The sequence below is a fragment of the Ambystoma mexicanum genome, chromosome 8, assembly GCF_040938575.1.
Source record: "Ambystoma mexicanum isolate Mex_15411 chromosome 8, UKY_AmexF1_1, whole genome shotgun sequence".
Classification (NCBI taxonomy): domain Eukaryota; kingdom Metazoa; phylum Chordata; class Amphibia; order Caudata; family Ambystomatidae; genus Ambystoma; species Ambystoma mexicanum.
In genome coordinates, this window is record NC_090929.1 from 1,727,289,187 (window position 1) to 1,727,315,604 (window position 26,418).

General features: G+C 52.4%; 1 protein-coding gene across 3 annotated transcripts in view; it reads left to right on the top strand.

Annotated features, from left to right (window-relative positions):
• Positions 1 to 26,418, top strand: part of LOC138473370 (zinc finger protein 282-like) — a 391,100-nt gene that overhangs the window by 326,240 nt on the left and 38,442 nt on the right. Inside the window, exon 8 of one of the 3 annotated variants that reach the window (XM_069612060.1) lies at positions 24,597 to 25,250. The exons of the other annotated variants lie outside the window; for them this stretch is intronic. Coding sequence (XP_069468161.1) covers positions 24,597 to 25,249 — 653 coding nt within the window. The 3' untranslated portion in view covers position 25,250. The remainder of the gene's footprint in view (positions 1 to 24,596; positions 25,251 to 26,418) is intronic. 3 annotated transcript variants of the gene reach the window in all.

The window sequence follows — 26,418 nt, forward strand, 5'->3', positions numbered from 1 at the left end:
ACACGCGTCCATCAAGATTCATCTTGCTGCGATCTCCCGATACACCAGAACCACGGGGCGGACGTCCTTGTGGTCTCATCGTCTGGTGAAAGAGTTCATGAAGGGACTGTTCAGATCGTTCCCGCCGGTGAAGGCTCCGGCCCCGGCGTGGGAGCTCAACGTGGTGCTGACCAAGCTCATGGGACCTCCGTTCGAGCCTCTGCACTCGGCCCCGTTGAAGTTTCTATCGTGGAAAACAGCTTTTCTTGTGGCCATCACCTCCGCACGACGAGTGGGAGAGATCCAGGCCCTTTCCTGCAAGGCCCCGTACTTGACTTTCCACGACACGAGGGTAGTGCTCAGGACGCACCCCTCCTTCATGCCCAAGGTACCGTCGGACTTCCATCTCAACGAACCCTTGGTGTTACCTGTGTTCTTCCCGTCGCCTTCGTCGCCGGCTGAGAGGACTTTGCACTCGCTGGATGTAGCTAGAGCGCTGAAGTTCTACGTGGACCGCACGAAGGGTTTTCGGAAGACGTCACAACTCTTTGTGAACTTTGGACCTGTCAATCAGGGGAAGGCTCTCTCGAAGGCTTCCATCTCCAGATGGCTCTCCGGCTGTATCATGTGCTGTCACCGGTTGGCAAACCGACCGCTGCCTGGCCGACCGAGAGCCCATTCCACCAGAGCGATCGCAGCTACCACGGCGTTCCTATCTGGTGTGCCCCTGCTGGACATATGCAGGGCTGCTACGTGGAGGTCGACGCACACCTTCACGAAATTCTACTGCGTCGACCGGGATTCCAGGGAGGAGTCCAGGGTCGGCCAAGCAGTGCTGCGCAACCTGTTCGCCTGAGGTGAGCCTGGTGAGGAGGTAAGATGCTTAATGTTGAGTTGATGTGATGCTTAATGTTGAGCCTTTGCCACCTCCCGTGGTTGTGCATGTGTGTACTGCTATGTATTCTTTATTCATGAGCATGTGAATCCATGCCAGACCCCATGCTGGAGAAGGAACAAGTTACTTACCTGTAACTGTTGTTCTCCAGCATGGGTCTGGCATGGATTCACATGCGAACCCTCCCGCCTACCCCTCTGCGGCTCTTCACTTGGTCATACTGCCACTTCACGTGCTTCCAAATCTGAAGATGGCTGCCAGAGGCGGTGCTTAGGTAGAGGGCAGTCATTGGCTGTGGTCAGTATGACGCAGAGACCAGTGATTGGTTATTACTACGAAAGACAGATCAGAAACGAAACTGATACTGGTTTTTTCTTTACCGAGGATTCCCAGCCTGACGACGGGGAATATTCATGAGCATGTGAATCCATGCCAGACCCATGCTGGAGAACAACAGTTACAGGTAAGTAACTTGTTCCCTATCCACCCCAGGTTGCTATGACACCATAAATAGGAACCCTACAAATGAAATCGTCACAGGAACTAACAACATGCTGACCAAATGGCACAAACGTGGACTCCTATCAGATGATGAAATGAAATATTTACAACCTTCACACCCCAGGATGCCAACAATTTACTTCTTACCCAAGATTCATAAGACATTTGACCCTATACCGGAAGGACGACCAATACTGAGCGGAATAGGATGGATCACTGAACCGTTGAACAAATACATTAACAACGTCCTGGCACCTGAGGTACCCAAGATACCTACCTTTCTACGCGACACCATGCACACCTTGTTGATCTTGGAAGAAATTGTATGGAGCAATGACTACACTCTAGTTACTCTCGATGTGAAAGCCTTGTACACGTCCATTGATCATGGACTAGCCCTTAAGGCGATTGACTTTGCCTTTACTAAAGCATCAGCCTCATTCTGGTCGCACCTGGAACTCACGAAGGAATTTCTGGAATTCTCACTCACCAATACCGTCTTTCTATTTGATCAACAATATTATAAGCAAACAAAAGGTATAGGAATGGGAGCTACATATGCACCCTCCATGGCCAACCTTTTCATGCACCACTATGAGCAAGTGCGTGCACTTACTAACTATGACTTCAACAAGCTGATCCACGCTTGGATGAGATACATTGATGATATTTTGATGATCTGGCGTGGAACCAAAGAAGAATTAGATTCATTCAAACTCTATCATAACAACAACAACTTTGGCATTGAGTTATTATTATTATTATTATTATTATTGAACGAACAGGCTCCTCAAGCAAGGCTAACATCGACTTTCTGGATATCACCATCACACCAAAGGGTACAAAACTCACGACCACGACTTTCAGAAAACCGACGGAAGTTAACTCAGTCCTGCATGCCTCAAGTTGCCACAAGAAATCGATAATCAACAACATCCCTAAAGGGGAATTTCTACGAGCAAAAAGGAACTGCAGTGACCTGCCAGCATTTGGAAAAGAATGCACAACACTCAGCAAACGCTTCCAAGAAAGAGGATACCCGGAACAATCAATCCAAGCAGCTATAACCACGGCCCGTAACAGAGAACAAAGCACGCTCCGGACTCCAAAGGCACACACCAGCAAAGAGGCAATAAAAGACAGCCCAATACGATACATCACTCAATTTTGTAGTCATAGCCACCGTGTACAGAAAATCCTAAAAAGACATTGGAACATCTTAGCAATTGATGAAGATATCAAGGCATGGATCCCAGAGAAACCTACTATAACCTTTACCAAAGCAAGAACACTCAAAAACATCCTCAGTCCATCATTCATGGCATCAGTCTCCAAAACTAGCACCAACTGGCTCACTAACAACAAACCAGTAGGGTTTTATAAATGTGGAACCTGCTCCATGTGTAAATTCGCCACCACAACCAAAGCAGTAACTTTCAATATGACTGACACACACATAATTGGACAATATATTAACTGTAAATCCAAATTTGTGGTTTGTTATCAACTGTGTCTGTAACCGAAAATACATTGGAAGCACCAAAAGGGAGCTCAGAATAAGGATCAGGGAGCACCTAAAATCCCTTCACTCTCAGGAGACCAGATACACACTGGCGCTACACTGGCAAGAAAAACACCAGTGGGACAATAAGGACGACATCACCTTCATGGGCCTGGAGAAAATCCCAATCAACATAAGAGGTAGAGACCGTGAACTACAATTACGTCAGAAGGAAGCAAAGCTGATATGCCAATATCGATCTGTCACCTTTGTTTAAACAGTGACCACGACTTCCATGTATTCCTATGAAAATGTTAAGATCTTTGGAAAACTGTTTGAATCTCTTCAAAAAACCAAACACCTTCCAGTGTTATCAATGCCAATAACCCACCCATTTGGCACCACACATCACCTTAAACCTTACATGATGCTTGGCTAGCCGCATCCATCTTTTACCTAGTTACCCTGCCCTATCAACCCATCACATACCTCAGCCTTTCTAACCTTGGACCATCCGTCCTTTTTATCAATTCTACTCCCCTCTACTGGTCCTAGCCATCCCCCCTGCCAATCTAACCAGTGGCAACTCCAATTCCCTTTTCCTTAAACTCTCAACCCATTTTAGCCCATTGAGGACCCTACTATGTCCCGTGATTGAGTTCACCTCTCCCTTTTCCACAATTCCGGTATACACCACGCTAAACATGCCCCAGCCGCTTCTTCCAATGTTGCTTATGCTCTAAACAGCAGTAAACACATGACAACACAAACAATCAGAGCAGCCTATCCGTGGGCATTTCTCTATGAACGAATCAAATGGCCCGTTTCCCCAACCAATTAGAGCACACCTTCCTTATTTACAGGAAGTAATGTGCACTTCCACCAGATGACCGTCGCCTCCGCTGCTCCGGAACACATGTCTGCCAACTGGCTCAGGTAAGCTTCCTGTGCACTCAGCCACGTCCCTCGCTGACTCTAGCTGCTTCTCTATTTGCTTCACGCCATGACTGCCAACAAAAAATAGCCGCTCGCGCATGCGGCTCGCAATTGACACTCTACGTGTCTGACCACGCGCATTATGCCTCATTAACTCTCGCCTCACAATAGATCCACCCCATCGGGCGCCGCTCCACACTACCACAGCCCACCTTCTTGGGAGTAGGCACCAGCCCACATAACACGCTGCTACCAGCATTACGCTGACATATCCACCCTCACCCCGCCAACTTTAAACACCAGGCACTTCCCAATACGGGCGACATGCGACGCTGTGCACACATGCCAGCCATTACATTGCAACCAGGCATCAGCCCACATATGGAACACATGCATCTCCAACAGGGTTATCTGAACCTACAAGCATGCACCCATGATATTGAGCAGGGACATGCTCATCTGTTCTTCTTGGCTCATAATTCAGGGACACTTGCCACAAACGATGCCTAAGGCACCATTTGCCTAAAACCTTAATCACCCCTTTCATTAGTCATGCCCGACCCGGTTAATTACAGGCTAACCAGCAACACCTTATACCATGCCTACAAGCACTTGGTAGCCAGACCCCTTGGCAGAACACACTAGCGCCTCACTGTTCCTATGACCACCACCAATCCTTTCCATGGTGCATCCCTTCCCTCAACCTCATACATTTTCCCTTTCAGAAACGGCTATCCAGCCCACTGGCACCTTACTGGGTAGGACCAGTTCACCTTTCTTGAAGCTCAGGAAAAAACTCACAGGCCGATTCATGGAATAAATGTGCGCCGAAAATTCCGGCGCAGAGGGGCCTATACGTGCGCTGCGCCGAAAAATAGCGAAAAGCGCAGGGAAACCAGCGCACGTCGATTCATGGAAGTCCGTGCGTAAGAAAAGCATAGGACGTGCGCTGAAAAAGTGCGCGGCGCACGCCGGCGCACAGGTCAACCAACGGCGTGCGCCACGGCCACTGCGCTATCACTCCGAGCGCAGCGCACAGCTCTAAAGTAGGCGGAACACAGGGCGGGACACTCGGAATGAGGAATAAAATGGGGCACAACACTCGGAATGGGGAAGAATGTGGGCGGCACGGGGAAGTACAGGAGGCAAGTGCGCGGAACGCCCACACGCTCTCCGGCAACACGTATTCATGGATTCGAACAGGGCAAAACAGCGCTCGATCAAACCAGCGCACAGGCCCAAAAACGTACGCCACAAGTAAGCAGGCGGTAGCGTCCCGACGCACTTAACGAAAGTGCGCCAAAACCTGCGCCAACAAATAGCACCCACATACAGCAATGGGCCATACCGTGACCCCAAAGGACAAATGAGGTGCAAAGGTGTACGCCATTAACACGGACACCCACTGTTCAAAAATTCGCGCGTGTGTGTACAACGGGTTGCGCGAGAAGTCACTCGCGCGATTGCCCTGGGTACGTGTATCCCGGGGTGCGGGGAAGTCCCACACGTGATTGCCCTGGCCACGTCGATATCAGGGGTGCGTGTGAAGGTCCACACGCGAAAAGCCAGGGTACGTCAATTACAGGGGTGCACGGGAAGTTTCACACGCGAAAAGCTAGGCTACGGGAATTCCAGGGGTGCGCGTGAAATCCTACACGCGAAAAACTAGGGTACGTCATTTACAGGGGTGCGCGTGAAGTTTCACACGCGGCTCTGCTGGGTGGGTCCTCACAGGTGTTCCATTCACACCCTCCACGTCCCCTGCATGCAACCCACACCACAGGGGACTACCCTGCACACCTGCTCATGCCTCCCACCACCACCACCCCCCCCCCCCGCAGTCAGGGGCACCTGCCAGAAGGCACCCACCCATGTCTACCACCACCCCCACCCCCCCCCCGCCACCAGGGGCAGCCTCCACCAGGCCCCCACCCATGCCCCCCACCACCCCCACCCCCCTGCCACCAGGGGCAGCCTCCACCATGCCCCCCACCACCCCCACCCCCCCAGCAGTCAGGGGCACCTTCCAGCAGGCCCCCACCCATGTCTACCACCACCCCCACCCCCCCAGCAGTCAGGGGCACCTTCCAGCAGGCCCCCACCCATGTCTACCACCCCCCCCACCCCCCCAGCAGTCAGGGGCACCTGCCAGAAGGCCCCCACCCATGTCTACCACCACCCCCACCCCCCCGCCACCAGGGGCAGCCTCCACCAGGCCCCCACCCATGCCCCCCACCACCCCCACCCCCCCGCCACCAGGGGCAGCCTCCACCAGGCCCCCACCCATGTCTCCCACCACCCCCACCCCCCCCCAGCAGTCAGGGGCACCTGCCAGAAGGCCCCCACCCATGTCTACCACCACCCCCACCCCCCCAGCAGTCAGGGGCACCTTCCAGCAGGCCCCCACCCATGTCTACCACCACCCCCACCCCCCCAGCAGTCAGGGGCACCTGCCAGAAGGCCCCCACCCATGTCTACCACCACCCCCACCCCCCCGCCACCAGGGGCAGCCTCCACCAGGCCCCCACCCATGCCCCCCACCACCCCCACCCCCCCGCCACCAGGGGCAGCCTCCACCAGGCCCCCACCCATGTCTCCCAACACCCCCACCCACCAGCACTGTGGGGCACGTGGCCAGCAGGTAGTCAGGCAGCAGCAGATGGCAGGTGGGAGCGTGCTCAGGGCTCTGGGGGGCAGTAATTTGGCCTCCTGGCCAGGAGCGTGGTCTCTCGTGTGTGAACGCGTGGACAGCCTGATAGGGAGTGAAATCCCACACGTCAGCGTGTGAATCGAGGAAAGGCCCTTAGCGCGTAAACCCGTCAACAGCATATGCGCGCCTATAGTCACCTGCACGTGCAGGAAATTGTTGCATGACACGTCCCAGTGTCAAAGCGTGTGATTGGTGAAAATGGATCTACACGCAGAAGTGACAAAGCGTGTGATTGGTGAAAATGGATCTACACGCAGAAGTGACAAAGCGTGTGATTGGTGAAAATGGATCTACACGCAGGAGTGACAAAGCGTGTGATTGGTGAACGTACACGCCGCGTAAGTGATGCTGTACGTGTGGGCCTGTATATAAGGTACATGTAGAACACCATTTCCTTGTACGTGCTTTTCGTGGAGAGCGAGTGGGTGAATTCTGTACTTCTTGTCGTTTCACACGCGATTTACTTCACGGCGTTTCCAGTTCGTACTCCCTGTTACCTCTGACAGCTTTTTCTCTATTTTTCCTCTTGTACTGGTTTACCTGGGCCTGTTCCCTCAAACAGTGTCCCCTTCTACTGTTGTCCTATCTTCTCAGACAGTGTATACATCTTCTTTTGGCGGGGGTTTAGCCAGCCAAACGCGCTCATTTTTCACGCTCCTTTACCTGGCAGACGGTGAGTCACGCACGTATCCAACTTCTGTGCTTGCCCCCTGTGTAGCCTACCCCTTCAGAGGTCATTCTAGGCTGCGTGTGACACGCATACGTTCATTCTTGTGTTACTGGGTGCCACAGCGTAGTGCAGGTTTTTCTTTCTGCACACGTGGTCTAGGAGGGGTTGCGTGCACCTCATCTCCCTTTTTTGGGCCTCCTGTGCGTTGCGTGACCCGTCATCTTTCCCCAGGGGTTACAATCAGCCGTGCTAGAGCACTAATGTACAATTACCATCTGGTACCCAACCCCTTTGACCCCCAATTGCCCAGGACAATTGTCTACAGCCACTCCCATACGCACATTAATATCAGTGCCATGGCTGGGAGGCGAGGATTCCGTAAGGGTGGCAAAGGTGGAAGAGCCACAAGTGGTGGCCGTGGTGGATCCGGTAGGGGACGTGGTCGTAACTTGCAGGGTGAGCCTGTCCCCCCATGTGTGGAGGACCAGTCAAGGGCACCCATCACCCCCCCCTCCCGTTGAGGCTGAAGTGGCTGACACCATCCATGCTCAGCCCTTGTTGGACCAGCCCATTGTGGCACCAGACCTGGCTGACTCCATGGCTGACTTCCAGGTCAGCAGGGCTACGACACGTGCGCTGGTGCACGTTGATGCTATCATGCCACGTGGATCTGGGGCAGCAAGGTCATCTGCTGCCCCAAGTAGGCAGGGCGGAGAGGCTGCAGGGGCAGCTGCAGCTCCATCCACCCCAGCTCTCACACACCCAGCCAGGACAGTGTCCGTCCTAGTCCATTCTGCTGACATTCCCCATGACACCATTACACTTGAGCCAATGCCTGCACCAACTCCCATGCTGAGTGTGCAATCCCACACACCTGATACAGAGCCCACCAGGGCTCCTGCCCCTAGTGTCCAGAGCGGCGCAGGACACGCAGGATCACCACCACCTTCCAAGCTGAAGAGGAAGAGTGCTCGTCCGGCACAGGCTGATGCCCCCGACACGGCTACACAGTCCGGTCCGTCGAGGAAGCCCAGCTTCACGGATGTGGAACTGAATGCACTTGTCGAGTATGTGTCCGGACATGATAACGAGATGGTCATTGTTGTAGGATCCAAGACCACACCTGCACAACGCCAGGCACACTGGCAGACCATTGCGGACATCGTAAGTGCCCTTGGAATCGTGAGGCGCACAGCCAATGATTGCTACAAGCGATGGAATGACCTAAAGCGCAGGGCAAAGAAGAAGCTGGCCTCAAGTTATGCCGCAACTCTAGTGACTGGAGGTGGGTCTCCAGTAGAAGACATGGAACTCACTCCACATGAGTCAGTCGCTGGGACCTACGTCACGGAGGAACAGATCCAAGGCGTGGGAGATCTGCCTGATTACGAGGCATTGTCCGGTGAGTGCACATGCATGTGTGTGTCATCCATGTGCATGGTGTGTGTGTGAGGGCATCTGTTTGTGTGCCAGGTGAGAGTGTGTGCGCCTGAGTCGAATGGGTCAGCCATGTGCTTCATGCAAGACATCCTGGCCAGCTGCATTTCGCCATTGCAGTATCCCTTCTGCCAACAGTAGACATCTAGCCCAACAGCACCCAAGTTGGCCTTGAAGTGTCACCTTGCCACTACATTGTTGATTATTTTCCTATGTTCAATCAGACAGATTGTATGCATTCCACCACTTATACTAGGCATTCCTCAGTCCTCTAGTCACATGTATGGCATGGCCATGGTAAAGTGGAGTTACTTTGTTACCTGGATATCATATGTTCACACATGTCCCTGTGCAATTGGACCATATTGGACTGGCAGCTCCAGGTGATAAAGCAGACCTTTCAGAATTAGAAAAGCTATTGCATGTGGGAACTGGACAGAATGAATAAGTGCTGCCCTCCTCTCCATCTACACTCAAAAGCAATGGCACATGCCATCTGTGTGATGGCATGTGTGTGTCACCTGGCAATCACAGGGCAATGTGTGATGCCACTGCCAGGCAGCATGCATGAAATGTGTTCATCTTCCATCTTTGTGTAATGAGTGTGTGCCATTTGCCTGCCCTTCATACGCAGTGAGGGTGCATGCATGGGAGGGTCTTAGTCATGTGGGACATGTGTCAATCAAGTACTGGTTCTCTTGTTTCACAGCCATCATTGTGTGCCATGGTGCTAATGCGGGTTTCCATTTCTTTGTCATTATGTCATTGCAGGGGAAGACGCACCTGATACTGCTGGGGTTGTGGAGATGGTGCAGAGCCAGGAGGGGTCCGAGGGCCGACCAACCACCAGTGAGGGACGTGGTGTGCTGGCGGGTGAAAACCCACAAGTGCTGCAGGTCGTGCTCTCAAGGGGTGTCTCTGGCTGCACCTCCCCCGAGCTGTACTCAGCTGTTGACTCGGATGATGAGACCTACGTGCCGTCGCAGGTGAGTGTTCCAGGGAGGGAATCTGTTCTGTCCCACCCACCTGCACCAGGGTCAGAACCCTCAATGGGGATGTCAGTGTTGGCAGCTAGGCCTTTAGTGGTTACGGATGCAGGGTCACACTCCGCGACATCTGATCCTGTTCCTGGGCCAGCAGATCAGAGGGGGAATGCAGTCCTGCAGCCTCAGGCAGTGCCGGCACAGCAAGGCGCAGTCCGCCTTGCCCCAGACAGGTGTGGTGCCCGCCGACGTGGTGGCCGTACGCCACCTGGCAATACCGTATGGGAGCAATCCATTTACGGTATGGCTACCCAACAGGCAGCATCATCCGAGATGATGGCTCAGGCCATGGATAGGGTGGCCACTTCCATTGTCCCCCCTGAAAGGGTGATGGAGCGACTAGAGCAGGCAACCGACTCCATCTGCCAGTCACACAGGGAGGACATGTTGGCGTCCAACAGGGACAGGCGGGCGGCACTGGCGACTCTGCAGGAGGCCATCTCCATAGAGTCCCAGGGCCACAGGGAAGCCCTGAGGCAGGAGCTACATCATCTCAGGACGACTCTTGTTGAGCTAGAGGCTTCAACACACCAAAGGACAGAACAGCAGCTGGAGCGTCTCACCCGTACGCTCTCAGCTGAGATGCAAGCAACGAGGGCGGAGGTCCGGGCATCCCTTGAGTTGTTGCATGGGGACCTCCGCACCCTCATCCTCCAGAACGAGACCTACCACACCCGCATGCTTGCAGCCATGGAGGAACAGAGTAGGGCCTTGCGTGGGCTGCCTCCCATAGTGCAACCACCTCCGGATGCAGCTGCACAGGGTGATAATAGCGACAGCAGTGATACTCCCACAATAGGGTAGCCGTGTGGGCCATGAGCCCATGGAGGTGTTTTTTTTCCCCAGGATCCACACAGGTGGTTTCTGGTGTGCACCCTGACCTCGGACCTCCTGGGTGGCCTCCCCAACCCCCCCGGGCCCTTTAATGGCCATTTTTGATTTTCTTTTTATTTTTATATTTTTTAAATTTTTTGGGGACACATTGTTGGCTTCCGTGGTTCCTGTGGGCATACGCTGCATTGTGGCTGGGCACATGCAGGCTTGTCATGTATTAGGTTCAGATGCCTGGGTTTGAGTCACACACACCCCTCCAGCTTCCCGTTTCCATGGGCTTGCAAAGGGTGTGCCCAAGTGACATTGAAGTACATGGTGACATTGGACTCCCACTCACTACATGTGTGGGTAGTCTAGTCAATACTGTGTATACATTCCTAGTGCATATTGCTGTTGTGTTGTACACTGCATGTTGCATTGATGTGTAACTCATCATCTGTGTCTGCCTCCCAATTTGCAAGTCCCTTCCTCATGTCTACACAAGGCCCTCTAGTCTGGAGATGGGGTCCTTGTTGGCAGCAGTGCACCTACAACTCTACATGGCACCAACACTGTTCAGTTGGAAGTGGTGGGAGTGCAGGCATATCCAGGTGGTCAGACAACTGATTTATTACATTACTGAAGTCATGTTAATGGTAGTACGTGCTCAAGTATGTTGTTTGTCCTGCATTACAGTGAGCATTTCAGGAGTAGGAAGTTTCAATTGGGGACACTGTACATCGCAACACTTGTCGCGTTGTGGGGATTACTTTGTTTACCTGCACATAGCATGACATGGCACGGTGTGTTGTGTGGCGGTGCTGGGGATGGGTTGGGTGACATGGCACTGTCCTCTTGTTGCATTTAGCAAGTGGGTATTAATTTTGGCTGCTTGAATGTGTTCCTTCACAAAACTGCATTGGTGTTGTGTGTGGGTAGGGATGCACACATTGTAACACTTCCAGGTGAACAATCTCAGGCTGATATATGCTTTTCACGGTTGAATCTCCAGACATTCAGGATCAGTGTCAGGTTGAGTCATCATTGATTGTCAGATGGAATGTGCCAGGCCAGTGTGCACTCCACAGGGGAGTGAATACTATGTGAAGTAATTAGCCACTAGCTGTGTACGGGCTGCCTCCCCTCGTGCCCTTTCCCCTCCCATGCGCAGCGGCTGTGCATGTGGTTGGGGATGTGGGGCCACCACCATGTCCACGGGCAGGCCCCGGCGTGGTGCAACGTTGTGCAGGACACATGCTGCCACTATGATCCTGCACACTACTGGGGGAGCGTATAACAGCTGCCCGCCAGAACGGTCAAGGGAGCGAAAGCGTGACTTTAGCACTCCGAATGTGCGCTCCACTATGCCCCGGGTTGTAATGTGGGCTGTGTTATATGTTACCTCGGGTGGCGTGGTGGGGTTCCGAATTGGCGTCATCATGTGGGGGATGAGAGGGTAGGCACTGTCCCCTGTGGAGGTGGTGATTGGTATCATTGGTGGGGTTGTGACCTTGCTCAGTATCCAACATGCATGCATGTGCAGTGGCATACATACTCACCGAGAAGCCATGTATCGCCATGCCGCCCAGCATCTATGTCCCGGCATAGGGTGGACATTCGGTAAATGAAGCTGTCGTGGGTGGACCCGGGATAGTTGGCATATACTGAGGTGATGATTCCCTTGGCATTACATACTACCTGCACGTTGATGGAATGCCAGTGCTTGCGGTTCCTATAGATGTGCTCTGATGCCCTGGGGGGACGTAGAGCCACATGGGTGCAGTCGATGGCACCTAGCACTTTGGGGAATCGTGCCACTCCGTAAAAATCCAGGGCGGCAGCATGCCTTTCAGCAGGTGTTCTGGGCAGGTATATGTGCCTGCGGACTGATGGGCGTGCAGTGATGATGTCCAAGACCTGGTGTAGGCAGCGTGACTGGGTGGCCTGTGACACCCCACCCACTATGGCACTTGTCTGCTGAAATGATCCAGTGGCTAAGAAGTGCAGTACATTGAGGACCTTCTCCAGGGGGCTGAGTGCTTGAGAGCACAGGGTGGGTGATGTGAGGTCATCCTCCCACTCACTCACCAGGTCCAGTATTATGTGTGGTGGAAACCTGTACCTTCCATACACCTGGTCATCAGGCATCCCGAAAAGGCTGGTTCTGGGTGTGAATATTCTGGCCCTGACTCTCCTCCTCCTCCTCCTTTGGTAGCCCACTGCCACTGCTGCTAGGAACGGTATGTTCATCCTGGCATCTGGCTTGTTATTTGAAAAGTGCGCAAATTAATGCTTTGCGCGTGTTCTACGCGAGCGTGTGACCCGCGCACCCCTGGAATCTAGTTCCCACTCCAATAGCGTGTGGAAATTCACACGCATCAGCCATACAGGTGCGCTGACGTACTTGCGTGTGTAAGTGCCCGCGCACCCCTGAAATACACGTACATAGGCCAATCGCGTGTACGCGCACTTTTGTCCAATTACACGCAATGAAATACACGTACATAGGCCAATCACGCGATGACACTCTGACGTGCAGTATTTCCACGTGTGTTCCGTCATCACGTGCTGAGTGGGGAACGCCCGTGCGGGTCACGTCAGACGCGCTTACGCGCTGAGGGACTCTGGTCCAATAGAATCGCGTATGCGTGCTGACACGCTTACGCGCTAAGGGCCTTTCCTCGGATTTCACGCTGACGTGCAGGATTTTCACGTGCCAAATCACTCCGTATCAAGCTGGCCACCCGAAAACACACGGAACACCACACTCTTGCCCAGAAGGCCGAGTTACTGCCCCCCAGTGCCCCGAGCAGCCTCCCACGTGCTATCCGCTGCTGCCTGCCTGCCTGCTGCCACCTTGCCCTGCCATTTGGTGCCTGCACATCAGCCATCTGCAGGGGTCCAGTTGCTGTGTCCACCCCTGCTGGAACTGAAGACTCCCAACTGGGATTACATCGCTCCACAGCCCAGCCCCAGGACCCAGTTGCCCACCCACACCTGCCTCTGGGGTTGCCATGTCGGGCACTTCCACATCTGGCACCAGTGGCAACCCCAGGCCAGAGGGGCAGAGGGGCACCAGCTTCACTGCCACCGAAGTTGGTGTCCTGGTGGAGCATGTCCTGGGGCAGTATGATGCCCTCTTTGGATCGTCCCGCGCCAGCAAGGAAGGACGGGAGAGGATCTGGGCCGACTGTGTGGTTGCCATCAACGCGGAGGGGGTGGCAACCCGCAACGTCCAGAAGATCAAGAAGCGCTGGGAGGACTTGAGGTCCAGGACCCTTGTGAAGGCCCGGCGCCTCGTGGAGAGGGGCCGGGGCCGCATGAGTTCCATCCAGAAGAGGGTCCTGGAACGCGTACGCCCAGCGCTCCACGCCCAGGTCCTTGAGAGGGAGGCCCGTCTGGAGTTGAGCGGTATGTGTCCAAGCATTACTGTGTGAGACAGGGCATGTTGCGGTGTGCTGGTTCTATGATACTTGCCTGTATGTGTGCCATGGGCCATGTATGCATGTATGTGTGCAGGGACATCATGGTAATGCATGTGCGACCAGTGATGTGTGACCCACATGGTTGTTGCATGTGTCCAAATGCGGCATGGGGAGCCCTATGCAGATTTTGGACATGAGAGCATGCCAGTCTCTGTACCTGGACATGGATGGGGGTGAAGGATGGGTGCTGATGCCAGGTACATATATGGTAGCCATGTCTGTGTGCCTGACCTGCGTGTCTGTGACTTGTGCATGCCATGGATGCATGACACATGTGTGTGACAATGCACAGATTCAGTGACGCATCCAACTTACCCTTGTTTCGCCTGTGTTCGGTGTGTTTGGGGCCAGATGGATGTGACTGAGGTGAAGTGTGTGCATGTGATATGCATGAGCCATGATGCATATGAGTTACATATCATTGAATGTTTCTAGAGTCCATTGGACATGCATGGAAATGTCCATGGCATGCACCATGCCTGTTACTGTGTGTGTGTTTTGCCTGGACTGACCCATGTGTTGTGGAGGGACATGATGGAAGTGTACTTTGACAGTGGTGCTCATCTGCTATTGCTTCCTGTCTAGGGGACCATTGTACAGTAGCCTGATGCTTGTGTCCTTTGTCTCCCTCTACGCAGCGGCTAGTGAAGAAGAGGGCGGAGACGGCGCTGTGGAGCAAGGCGGCGGGGATGCCCCCACGGCTGCAGCGGAAGGGGTGGGTGAGCCCCCACAGGGGCCTGCTACGGCGGGAGACGGTGAGGAGCCATCCAGGTTGGTGGTTTGCACAGAGGAGGAGGAGGCCGACACTGGTGCACACATGGGGCCTGGTGGGAGCATCCCTGCTGGTGCAAGTGGTGCAGTCCAGGTCCAGGGGCAGGAGGCAGCACAGGTCACCGTGGAGGGGCCTGTGCATGTCACTGTCCCTGACCCTGTGAGTGCACCACCATGCACCAGCAGGGATGCCCCGTCCCAGGCCCGTTGGCAGGTAGAGGGGATGTCCATGTCACCTGACTCCCCTCCACCTGCGGACGTGGTAACCCCTGGCCGCGTGGAGAAGGTCCTGATTGGGGTCGCGATGCGCACGGCTGTGATTCGTGATGACGTGCGTGCTTCCCGGGAGGAGCACGCACGTCATCACGAAGTGCACCGTGCCGACGTGGCCCAATTGGGATCGGCCATGTTCGGGGGTTTCCTGCATGTGTTGGCCAATCTGACGGCCCTCTCCTCCTCTGTGCAGGCTATCCACCTGTCGTTCTCCTTGCCGTCTTCCGGCCCAGATGCCACCAGAGCCCCCTGTGGACCTGCCCCGACCAATGCAGCCAGCTCGGTGGGGATCCCATCCCTGCCACAGTTGGGAGTCGGAGGTCCAGCAGGGGTGGACAACACAGCAAGTGGACCCCAGCAGATGGAAGATGTGACGGCATCATCGGGCAGGGCACGTGCACGACGGCGTCGGTGGTTTCCATCAGCCTGGATGCCGTCGTGCTGCCAGAGGCAGTGGCGTCGGAGGCAGCAGCGGGCTCGACGTGGGAGGCATCATGGCTCGGGGCCATCAAGATCAGAGGGGCAGGCATCGGCCGGAGGGCAGGGCAACCCTGGGATGGTGGTGTGTTCCGTGTGGGAGGAGTTTGGCCAGCGGATAGGTGCGGAGCGGCAGCGGGCGGAAGAGGAGCGGCTCGCCATGGTCAGGGCGGAGTTCTCCATGCGTCGGGCATTGAGGCGGGCTGAGTGCCTCGAGGAAGCTCGCAGGGAGTTTGAGGTGGACATGGGGTTGTCCCTGCGAGACCTCGGGGCCAGGACAGAGTCCCGCCTCCAGGACATCGACATGGAGTTCGATGATGCCCTGGCCAGCAACATCACCAAGTGAGCCGCAGGACTTGCCCGCTGCCTTTGTATATAGTTATTTAGTTAGTTAGTGCTAGGTTTCCTTTATTGATTTTTATTATTTTGGACCGCTCGGACAATGGCCACTTTTTTGTACATATATTTTTCATTAGTTAGTGGTACGTTTCATTTTTGGTGTTGGGCTCATGGACCCTGGAACATTCCTGTATATAGTTTGTTTTTTTGGGAGATTCATTTTTTTAATTTCTTATTGTTTACACCATGACGTAATGGTTTTTCATTAATTTCCTATGACATGATGTTGCTTTGGACAAAATCATTTTAATTTTTTATTCCTTTGTTTTTTTGTTTATCACTTTTGTTCTCGGACATGGGCCATTTATTTACTTAGCCACATCGTTGTATGTTTGAAAAGTTTACTTATTTTTGGTATTTAATACATTTTTTATATTTTCTTACACTTGTGTTATTTTCTCATTGGTTTGTTACATGTCATGATATGGGTTTTGACATTCACTTGCACCCATTGTGTATGTGTGTGTGACAGACATGTGTTCTTTTGCATACTTGGCATTGGGGTTGTGTCATGTGATTGCATTCACTATGTGGGTGGATGCAATCCTTGCCTGGGTGTTTGTGCTGGGTATGCTGGCCATTACTGCCATGATTGTGTATCGTCAGGACCTGGGGCCAGGGGGACATGTGTGGGGGCCTGCTGGCAGGTTCCCCACAGTGCTGGGGGGTGGGGGTGGTGGGAGACATGAGTGGGGGCCTGGTGGAGGGTGCCCCTGGTGGCGGGGGGGTGGGGGTGGTGGGAGACATGAGTGGGGGCCTGGTGGAGGGTGCCCCTGGTGGGGGTGGTGGGAGACATGAGTGGGGGCCTGGTGGAGGCTGCCCCTGCACTGCTGGGGGGTGGGGGTGGTGGGAGACATGAGTGGGGGCCTGGTGGAGGGTGCCCCTGGTGACTGGGGGGGGTGGGGGTGGTGGGAGACATGAGTGGGGGCCTGGTGGAGGGTGCCCCTGGTGGCGGGGGGGTGGGGGTGGTGGGAGACATGGGTGGGGGCCTGGTGGAGGCTGCCCCTGGATGGTGGGGGGTGGGGGTGGTGGGAGACATGAGTGAGGGCCTGGTGGAGGGTGCCCCTGGTGACTGGGGGGGTGGGGGTGATAGGGGACATGAGTGGGGGCCTGGTGGAGGGTGCCCCTGCACTGCTGGGGGGTGGGGGTGGTGGGAGACATGAGTGGGGGCCTGGTGGAGGGTGCCCCTGGTGACTGGGGGGGTGGGGGTGATAGGGGACATGAGTGGGGGCGTGGTGGAGGGTGCCCCTGCACTGCTGGGGGGTGGGGGTGGTGGGAGACATGAGTGGGGGCCTGGTGGAGGGTGCCCCTGGATGGTGGGGGGTGGGGGTGGTGGGAGACATGAGTGGGGGCCTGGTGGAGGGTGCCCCTGGTGGCGGGGGGGCGGGGGGGTGGGGGTGGGGGTGATAGGGGACATGAGTGGGGGCCTGGTGGAGGCTGCCCCTGCACTGCTGGGGGGTGGGGGTGGTGGGAGACATGGGTGGGGGCCTGGTGGAGGCTGCCCCTGGATGGTGGGGGGTGGGGGTGGTGGGAGACATGAGTGGGGGCCTGGTGGACGGTGCCCCTGGTGACTGGGGGGGTGGGGGTGGTGGGTGACATGAGTGGGGGCCTGGTGGATGGTGCCCCTGGTGACTGGGGGGGTGGGGGTGGTGGGTGACATGAGTGGGGGCCTGGTGGAGGGTGCCCCTGGTGACTGGGGGGGTGGGGGTGGTGGGAGACATGGTTGGGGGCCTGGTGGAGGGTGCCCCTGGATGGTGGATGGTGGGGGGTGGGGGTGGTGGGAGACATGGTTGGGGGCCTGGTGGAGGGTGCCCCTGGTGACTGGGGGGGTGGGGGTGGTGGGAGACATGAGTGGGGGCCTGGTGGAGGGTACCCCTGGTGACTGGGGGGGTGGGGGTGGTGGGAGACATGAGCAGGTGTGCAGGGTAGTCCCCTGTTTTGTGGGCTGCCTGCAGGGGCCGTCGAGGGTGACAGGACCCACCCAGCCTATTCGCGTGTGTAACTTCGCACGCACCCCTGTAATACACGTACCAAGCCAAATCGCGTGTGATAATTCCCGCGCACCCCTGAAATACACGCGCCCGGGCTATTCGCGTGTGGAAATTCCCACGCACCCCTGAAATACACGCGCCCAGGCTATTCGCGTGTGGAAATTCCCGCGCACCCCTGAAATACACGTACCCTGCTGTAATCGCGTGTGGGACTTCCCGCGCACCCCTGTAATACACGCGCCCAGCCTATTCGCGTGTGGAAATTCCCGCGCACCCCTGAAATACATGCGGCCAGGCTATTCGCGTGTGGAACTTCCCGCGCACCCCTGAAATACACGTACCCTGCTGTAATCGCGTGTGGGACTTCCCGCGCACCCCTGAAATACACGCGGCCAGGCTATTCGCGTGTGGAACTTCCCGCGCACCCCTGAAATACACGTACCCTGCTGTAATCGCGTGTGGGACTTCCCGCGCACCCCTGAAATACACGCGGCCAGGCTATTCGCGTGTGGAAATTCCTGCGCACCCCTGAAATACACGTACCCTGGCTTTTCGCGTGTGGGACTTCCCGCGCACCCCTGGTATTCCCGTAGCCTAGCTTTTCGCGTGTGAAACTTCCCGCGCACCCCTGAAATGGACGTAGCCTGGGATTTCGCGTGTGAAACGTTCCCGCGCACCCCTGAAATGGAAGTAGCCTGGGATTTCGCGTGTGAAACTTCCCCGCGCACCCCTGTAATGGACGTACCCTGGCTTTTCGCGTGTGGGACTTCCCGCGCACCCCTGGAATTCCCATATCCTAGCTTTTCGCGTGTGAAACTTCCCGCGCACCCCTGAAATGGACGTAGCCTGGGATTTGACGTGTAAAACTTCCCGCGCACCCTTGATAATCGCATGGGCCGCTTGCCGTTATGGTCCAGGGTTAGCGCAGCCCCTTGCGCTGGTTTGTGATTTTTATGAGATTTCCCAGCGCAAGGGGCGTTCCTGGGGGCGTAACTGGCGCTGCAGCGAGTCGCTGCGCCACTGTGCGCCACGGCTGCCTGGGGAAGCTAAAATCCATGAATACGCTGTGCGCCGGATTCGGTTTTGGCGCATGCGGCTGGCGCAGACTATCGCACGCGCACGCTGTGCGCCAGCCGCGTGCGCTACTTGTGCGCTGAATTCTATGAATTACCCTGTCAATTGGGTAAGACATTAGAATTTTCTTCTCTCAGGCGCAATTGCAAATTTCTGTAGCCCTCCCCTAACTAACTAGCAACTCTTCCTTTTCTCCTCTTCTCCCTTGGTACTTTGTCTCCTATTCTACTATAAATCATATTGCTAATTGACTTTTTGATCTGTAACCAAATGACATGCTATTTTGTCTAAATACTACACTGTGTCACTATCACTACCATCACCAAACATGGTAAATCACCTCTCCTGGGTGTCACAACATGCTTTGTTTGAAATTCGGATTGGTTTTACTCCTTTCAATGTATACAAAAATGTATGGAACATGATATTATCAAATTATTCTTGAATATTGCCACACTGGGTACACCGTATCACTACCACACCAACTCACAAAATCACAGCCTTGAAAAAGACTAAGGTTGAAACGCGCATCGGCTGTGTAAAGTGTCAATATGTTAAAACTGGCACCTCTACGTCCAAGATTGTATTTCATTAGTGCTGAATAACTAAAGAAATAAAACTAACCACTTGTCTAACACTAAACAAACCTGACTCACCCATTACCTGACAAAGCTGCCATACTAACAAATACCGGACCATCGAATCGTACCAGCGCCTACAGGTCTACAGTTTGTCAAACCCCACAACTGGTCTAACAGAACGATCCTCCCTTTAAACAGTCATTTGACCAACGCAGCACCGCCTATGAGCTAGGCTTGGAAAATAACATGGTGTTTATTTTTTTTACATAGTAGAGAGGATTCTTCCTTTCCTCTCCCTCCCCCAGAAGCACACTGTCTCCAGAGCTCTGGTTCTCTCTAGGCTGGACTACTGCAACAGCCTCTTTCTAAATCTGCCTGCTTCTACTTTCCGCCCTCTGCAACTCACCCAGAACAGGACTGCAAGACTTGTCCTTGGCCTCAAGCCCAGGGATCGTATCTCTCCAGCTCTGAAATCCCTTCACTGGCTCCCAGTGGCTGCAAGGGTTAAATTCAACACCCTCTGCATTGTCAACAAGGCTTTCTGTGGCCTGGGTCCAAAATACCTTCAACTCTCTGTTCCTAAATATCTTCCTTCTTGAGCTCTTCGCTCATCTGCCTCCAACTCCCTCAGGGTCTGTCGCTTCTCCAAGCAACGAGTTGGTGGTAGATCTTTCTTTGGCTGGGGCCTCCCTCTGGAACAGTCTCCCTGCCTCCCTTAAACTTGAGGAGAACCATCTCCGGTTCCGGAAGCACCTCAAAACCTTTCTCTTTGCTTCTGCCTTTTCTCCTCCTCTCCTCTGCTGACCTCCTGGCTGTAACTGGAACTGCACTGGCTACCTACACACCCTCTGATCTCGGGCCCTCTGATCAGGTCCTCCCCCACCAACGTCACACACCTGCACTGCCTGCCTAGCTACCCCAGCACTTGGGACTGTTTCTGTATCCCTACAGTCCCCCTACCAGCTCTTGACACCTGATGTCTGCACTTACACTTGCCACCTGCTGGCCGTTACTTTACTTATTGTTAATATCTATTCCCATGTACTGCACTGTCCCTGTCCCTTCCCACGCACTTGCGCGATCTGAATGACACCTGGCCTAGTAGGATCGCTGTCTGTCCTCCCTTTGTTCCCCTCCCTTGCCTCGTTGCGCCTTGAAACACTTGTGTATAGGCGCATTATAAATGCCATATAATATCATAGCATATATCATTGCTGCATAGGGTGGAGACTAATCCAAAAGGGAACATGTAACAATGCTGGCAACTACTAATTGCCAATGAATTGCATAGTCTGTCATGGATCTCATCCTGCCCCCTTCACGGCTGCACTTATAGGGGTAGGTCAGACACAAGATGATGTCTTGAGCAGGTTTTAGCCTGAAATAAACAGTAGCATAGACAGATACGTCTCATCTTGGGAGGATAGCTCAGGGGCAACGTACTCAACTTGAAAGCAAGACGATGCACAGCAACACAGGTTCGATCCCCGGGTCCACGCTTAGAAATCCCTTGCTATTAAGCGCATTATAAATAACCAATTATAATAATTATACTACCATTGTTTGTTTGTTTATTTATTGATTTTGTATGGCGTCACCAAACCCTAGGGTAACAGGGCGCTACAGAGAACAGAAAAACAAGATTACTTAAAAACTTAGTTGCAGGCACAGTATAAACATACGCATTACATCACATGATACATCGGCTGAATAATATACATATGTACAGTCAGGTTGGTCGGTGTGGGTTGGTACGTGGTTAATCTTGGGGGTCATTGGAGTGTAGCCATGCAAGGATGTTCTGTCTAAAGCTATAGTAAGACTGGTCTGTTCTGATGTCAAGTGGGAGAGCATTCCAATAATGGGTTGCTTTAACTGGGAAGCTGCTGCCAGCTGTTTTTTTTTTGTCTGAATTTGGGTATCTGAAGGCAGAAGGAATTGGCAGTTCTGGCGGGGCGAGTGGAGATTTTTCTTGCAACATTTGTCAAAGACGAGCATCAACGATATTCCAACGTTTTTTTTTTAACATCTGCATATCATTGACAAACTTTCAGATGAATAGGAAGGGATATCAAAGTACTCTTCAAACTATTAAATGATTGATTCCATTATGTCGTCTTCATTTTGGACTATGCTATGCTATTCCCAGAATCTTTTCCAGAGCATTGTAGAAGTCATAGTACAATACTTCTAGAGTGTAGGTTCTTCTCTGGCAAATCCTAACAGAGCAGCGCTCTTTTTCTAAGGTGATGAACGGGCCTTTGCACCTCAACGTTCCATCCACAGATCGGTGGCCTTGTTGAGAGGTTTAATACAGCTTTGAAACATCTCATAAAGAAACTTGTTGACTACGATAGACAACATTGAGTTCTGCTGTTACTCTGGGACCTCTTTGTCATTTTGAAGACTCTTCATCCGTCTCTGAGTTCTCCCCGTTTAAGATGGTTTATGGGAGAAATCCACAGGATGTACTGGGTATGATCCAGGAAGAATAAAAGAAACCTCCAAGAAAACATATGTATGAGTTTATGCAAGACAAAGAGGAAAGAATGACACTCATCAGAAAATAGCAAATCTTGAGAGTGTCCAATATAAGAGCTCACCAAAGCCTCTTAAAAGCAGGCAACTGAAATTCTGGGGAATTCAGTCCCACGTGAACTGCCTGACCATCCGTTGGACACAGGATTGGAAGAAACATTCCAACCTGTTGTTTTAATGAAAAGGTACTTTTAGAATCTGCTGGTCAACCAATTGCTAAATGGTATTAGTCTCATTGTAGCATTAGGGCCAGTTTCCCTCCTCCTATTCCTATTAGATGGGCGTTGCCAAAGCGCTTTCTAGGGCTAGTTACACCACAAAGGGAAAGGGTGTTCTTGGAGCTAGGGTGAGTGTTAGGCAACACAACAATAATAGTTGGATATAGAATCACCAGCACAAAGAAAGCCTTACGGTCCCTGTTTTGCGTCTTACAAATGTCTGAAGATAACAGGTAGGTAAAAAAACAAACATTTGAGGTGATATCTTAAGAAACAAGAATATCCCTGTATTGTTTGTATCATCCACAGTCTGACATTGAAGCTTCACGTAAAGAACACTGAGTCTAGCTATGTTTACCCTCTCTAAATCATTGGTGCAGTATCATGTCAGGGATAGACTGATAAAACCGAAGAAAACCAGGGTACAAACCATGCAAAATATCCCATTACTGAAAAAAAGAAAGACCTAAGGTCCTTTTTAGGATCGATTTGGTTTATAACGTAGTTTTCTACCCGGGCCAGTCTCTTGATGGCCAGGCTATCTTACAGTGAGCCCAGTTTGTTGTGATGGAATGAACCGGCAGTGAAGGCCTTTTAAGACTTGAAGAATGCATTATGTCATCGACCATTACCCATAGAACAATTGCTAATAAAAACTAGATTTCAACCCACCATTTACACTCCAAACCGATGCAACAAGGGTAGGTTTGGCAGTGGTTCTAACACATATTCTATCCTCTTCATCAGCTGAAAGCTGTTTCCCAAACAAATGTGTTATTCCGCCATCAAGCAAGAATGTTTGGCCATCAAGAGGCTGGTTGAAGCTCTTGGCTGTTAGCCGGAAGACAGATCATGACCCATTGTTCCAGTCATCCATGATTCATGAAGCACCCCAATACTTGCATATCTTACAGATTTCTGGCCATCTAACTGTTTCATTTCACCATGCTTCACCGGAGTGGAGAGAAATACACTGAATGCATATTTTTTGTTCTATTTTTCCCACTCCTTTTGATCCTCAAGAGGGGATGTGGAGGTTGAGTCGGAGAGCATATGGTGAGTGACCTTCTTGGATGGAGCGTGGAATCTTTTTTTATTCCCTTTCTATGGTCTGTGCCGCCAAGAGACTGAGAAGACAGAAAAGGAAAGGAATCCTGGCAGAGTTTCACTGCAAGCTGTGAAAGCTGTGAAGAGACAGAGAGGTGTCAGACTTGGAAGGACAGATGGAACCGAGATAGGACACAGGACCAGTGGGCAGCGGTTAAAATGAGATGAGTGGAAAACCCAGAGGATCGCAGAACATTGCACATTGGGTGCGTTGAGAAATGAGGAATTCCAGAGGCAGGGAAAACACAGAGCCACCAGAGTGTTCCCTGTTTGGGTATGCTGGGGATGAGAATGAAAGACGGATAGAAGCCATTGAGCAGCCTCACGACGAGAGCGGTTCGGGGACACCACCTTCTGGGAAGATGGAGACGTGTGCGTGAAGGCAGTGGAATAGAGATGAGGCATCCAGGCATAGCCCCAGAAGCGAAACACAACATTGCAAGTACTGTGAGTGCCCAGAGATCTCCACAGAGTATAACTGAGCAGGGACTTCATTAAGCCATCAAGCAGTGTCCCTTAATCTACCATGTGTTGCGAGCTTTCAAAAAAGCTGTGCACTCTCCAGTCACAATGAAAGCTATGGACACCTGGCCAGAGGTCACGACAGTCACTTTCTTCTGACTAAATACCGTCTACCATCCCTTTGCTGTAAAGCACTTAATAAATGCAAAATGAAATACCAAATTCATGTTTGCGATACCATATACACCTTTAATAAATACATGGCATCGCCCCTGTGTGCAAACACACACCACTTCTTTCTTGCGCACTCTAGTGTGCTTCTAGGCGCGCTTCTGCCTCCATAGAGAAATGCAGCCCCATAACAAGCACGCCTGTCCTGAAAAGTCTACAGCCTTATAGCACCGATTTCCACACTTCTAGGCACCCACTTATTCTCATTAACCAACCTTTTTCTTTGCTCATGCACAAGTGTTAGAAAGCGAATCAATGATAAAGCAATCCTTTGCAAATATGTGATCTATCATATCGGGGGAAAATCACCTCCTTATAGACGACACCCAGATAGTTAATGGGGGTTGAAGGCCCCCTATATAATAGCTCTATTCCATTTGCCAGTGTGCACTGCAATATTATCTTTTACTCCGTAAGATTTGCAAATCATACGATCAAAGAACATAGCCTTTGCTTTGATTTGTGAGAAGAATGTTAATATTGATTCACTTTTTAATTTAACAGGCGATGAAAGCACGAAAAGGAAAAAGAAAGTTGGCGACTTTACAAAAGGATACGAAAGAACAACAGCAGGTGTTTGTTCAGGGAAAATCAACACAATGGCTCCCCAGAGCTCTTATATGGAAGGAAACTACGCAAGGCAGATGCGGGCAGATTGTGATCAACAAGTGGGAGAAGAGAGAGCGGCTGAGTGTGAAAGTAGCTTCAGCAATCCTATCCGTTCATATGAAGAGCGCAGAAACCCTGAATCGGGCGCCTCGGACACATATATTGAGTATGACAGCAGTCTGCTGCATTACCTACCAAGCACTCAGCAACATCGGACACCATACACACGTTCTGAAGCTGAGAGGACTTGCAGTCCAACGGGCCAGGCCACCAGTCCTATGAGAACACATTTAAGAGTGAGGCCATATGCATGCTCCGAATGTGAGAAAAGCTTCTTCCACAAGAGCCATCTTACCACTCACCAGAGAATACATTCAGGTGAAAAACCCTATCTCTGCATCTTCTGTCACAAACGATTCCACCGCAAAGACAATCTGGATAAGCACATCAGAATACACACCGGGGAGAGGCCGTACACGTGCACTCGATGTGAGAAAACCTTCATTCAGCGGAGCCACCTGACCGAACATCAAAGAAAACCTACATAAAGTAAAACAATCATTCATAATTTAAGAAATATGACAGTGGAACAAAAAGCAGACATAATCCGAGCACTAGCAAAATTGAAAATATGAAGACCTATTCAAGCAATCCAGGTGATCTGGAAAAATCATAGAACATTGCAGAGCAGGCAGCAGGTGGTATCGAATGCATAGACAGGAGTGCGCGTTCTATGTATGTGACGTGTCACAAGGCTGCAAACATGCTTATGAGAGTATATATGTTCATCAAGACATTTTATTTTCAAATACGTTGGTGGAGTAAATTGCATGCAAAGTGGCCTTCTCGCAATGAAGGGTGAAGCCAGGTCTTAGGCTCCACCTGTGCAAAGGGCGCCTCTCTGGCTGTGGACTGTCTCACAATGTATCTTGTTCCCAGGGGAGTAACAAGCCCAACCCCCCCATACCTCGTGGGAGCCAATACGTGCCTGTTGACTTGCGTGTGAGGTGGAAGACTCCTATGAGGTGCAGGTAACTCGAGAGGGAATATGTAAAACAGGCCAGGGTCGAAGGGTAGATGCAAGGTTTTCCTAATCTAGAGGACTGGGGGTCCAAAGTCTCTCGATATGCTAATCCTCATCTTGAAGAGCCATAGGTCCAAGGTCAGTCCCTAGTGTAGAAGCCAAATAGGGTTCCCATAGCTATGCCCAGCACGAGAACCGGCCTTCATGCAGTCACAGGGAGCGGAGTGCCCTTGACGGTGGTGAGGTGTAGCTGAGGTGAATTCCAGATGATGACTGTGGTCCAAGCATGTCCAGATGGTCATGACATCTAGGTGACAATGCCTTTACCCCAAAGGATGAGGTGACAGCCTCCAGATTGATGGAAGTCCTTCCATCCCCTTGCTTTTAGGGTACTCGCAAGTATTATGACAGTAGATATTGTTACCCATACTCCGGGACCTCTGGGTAAAATGTATATGCCCTCTACCTAAGTTTCAACTCTTTTTATTTATTTATTGTGAGGCGTTTTACCCTCTGTGAACCCCAGTAACTTCATGGCGCCACAAGTGGAAGGTGTGAGAGAGAGGAAACATATCTTCACATTCAGGTCAGATACTTGCACAGGCGAGGGAAGGGTGCGGAGTGCAAGCCATGCACAGGTACTTGGAGAAAACAGACGGATGATACCTCATAAAACCAAGTGAGGTGAGAGTG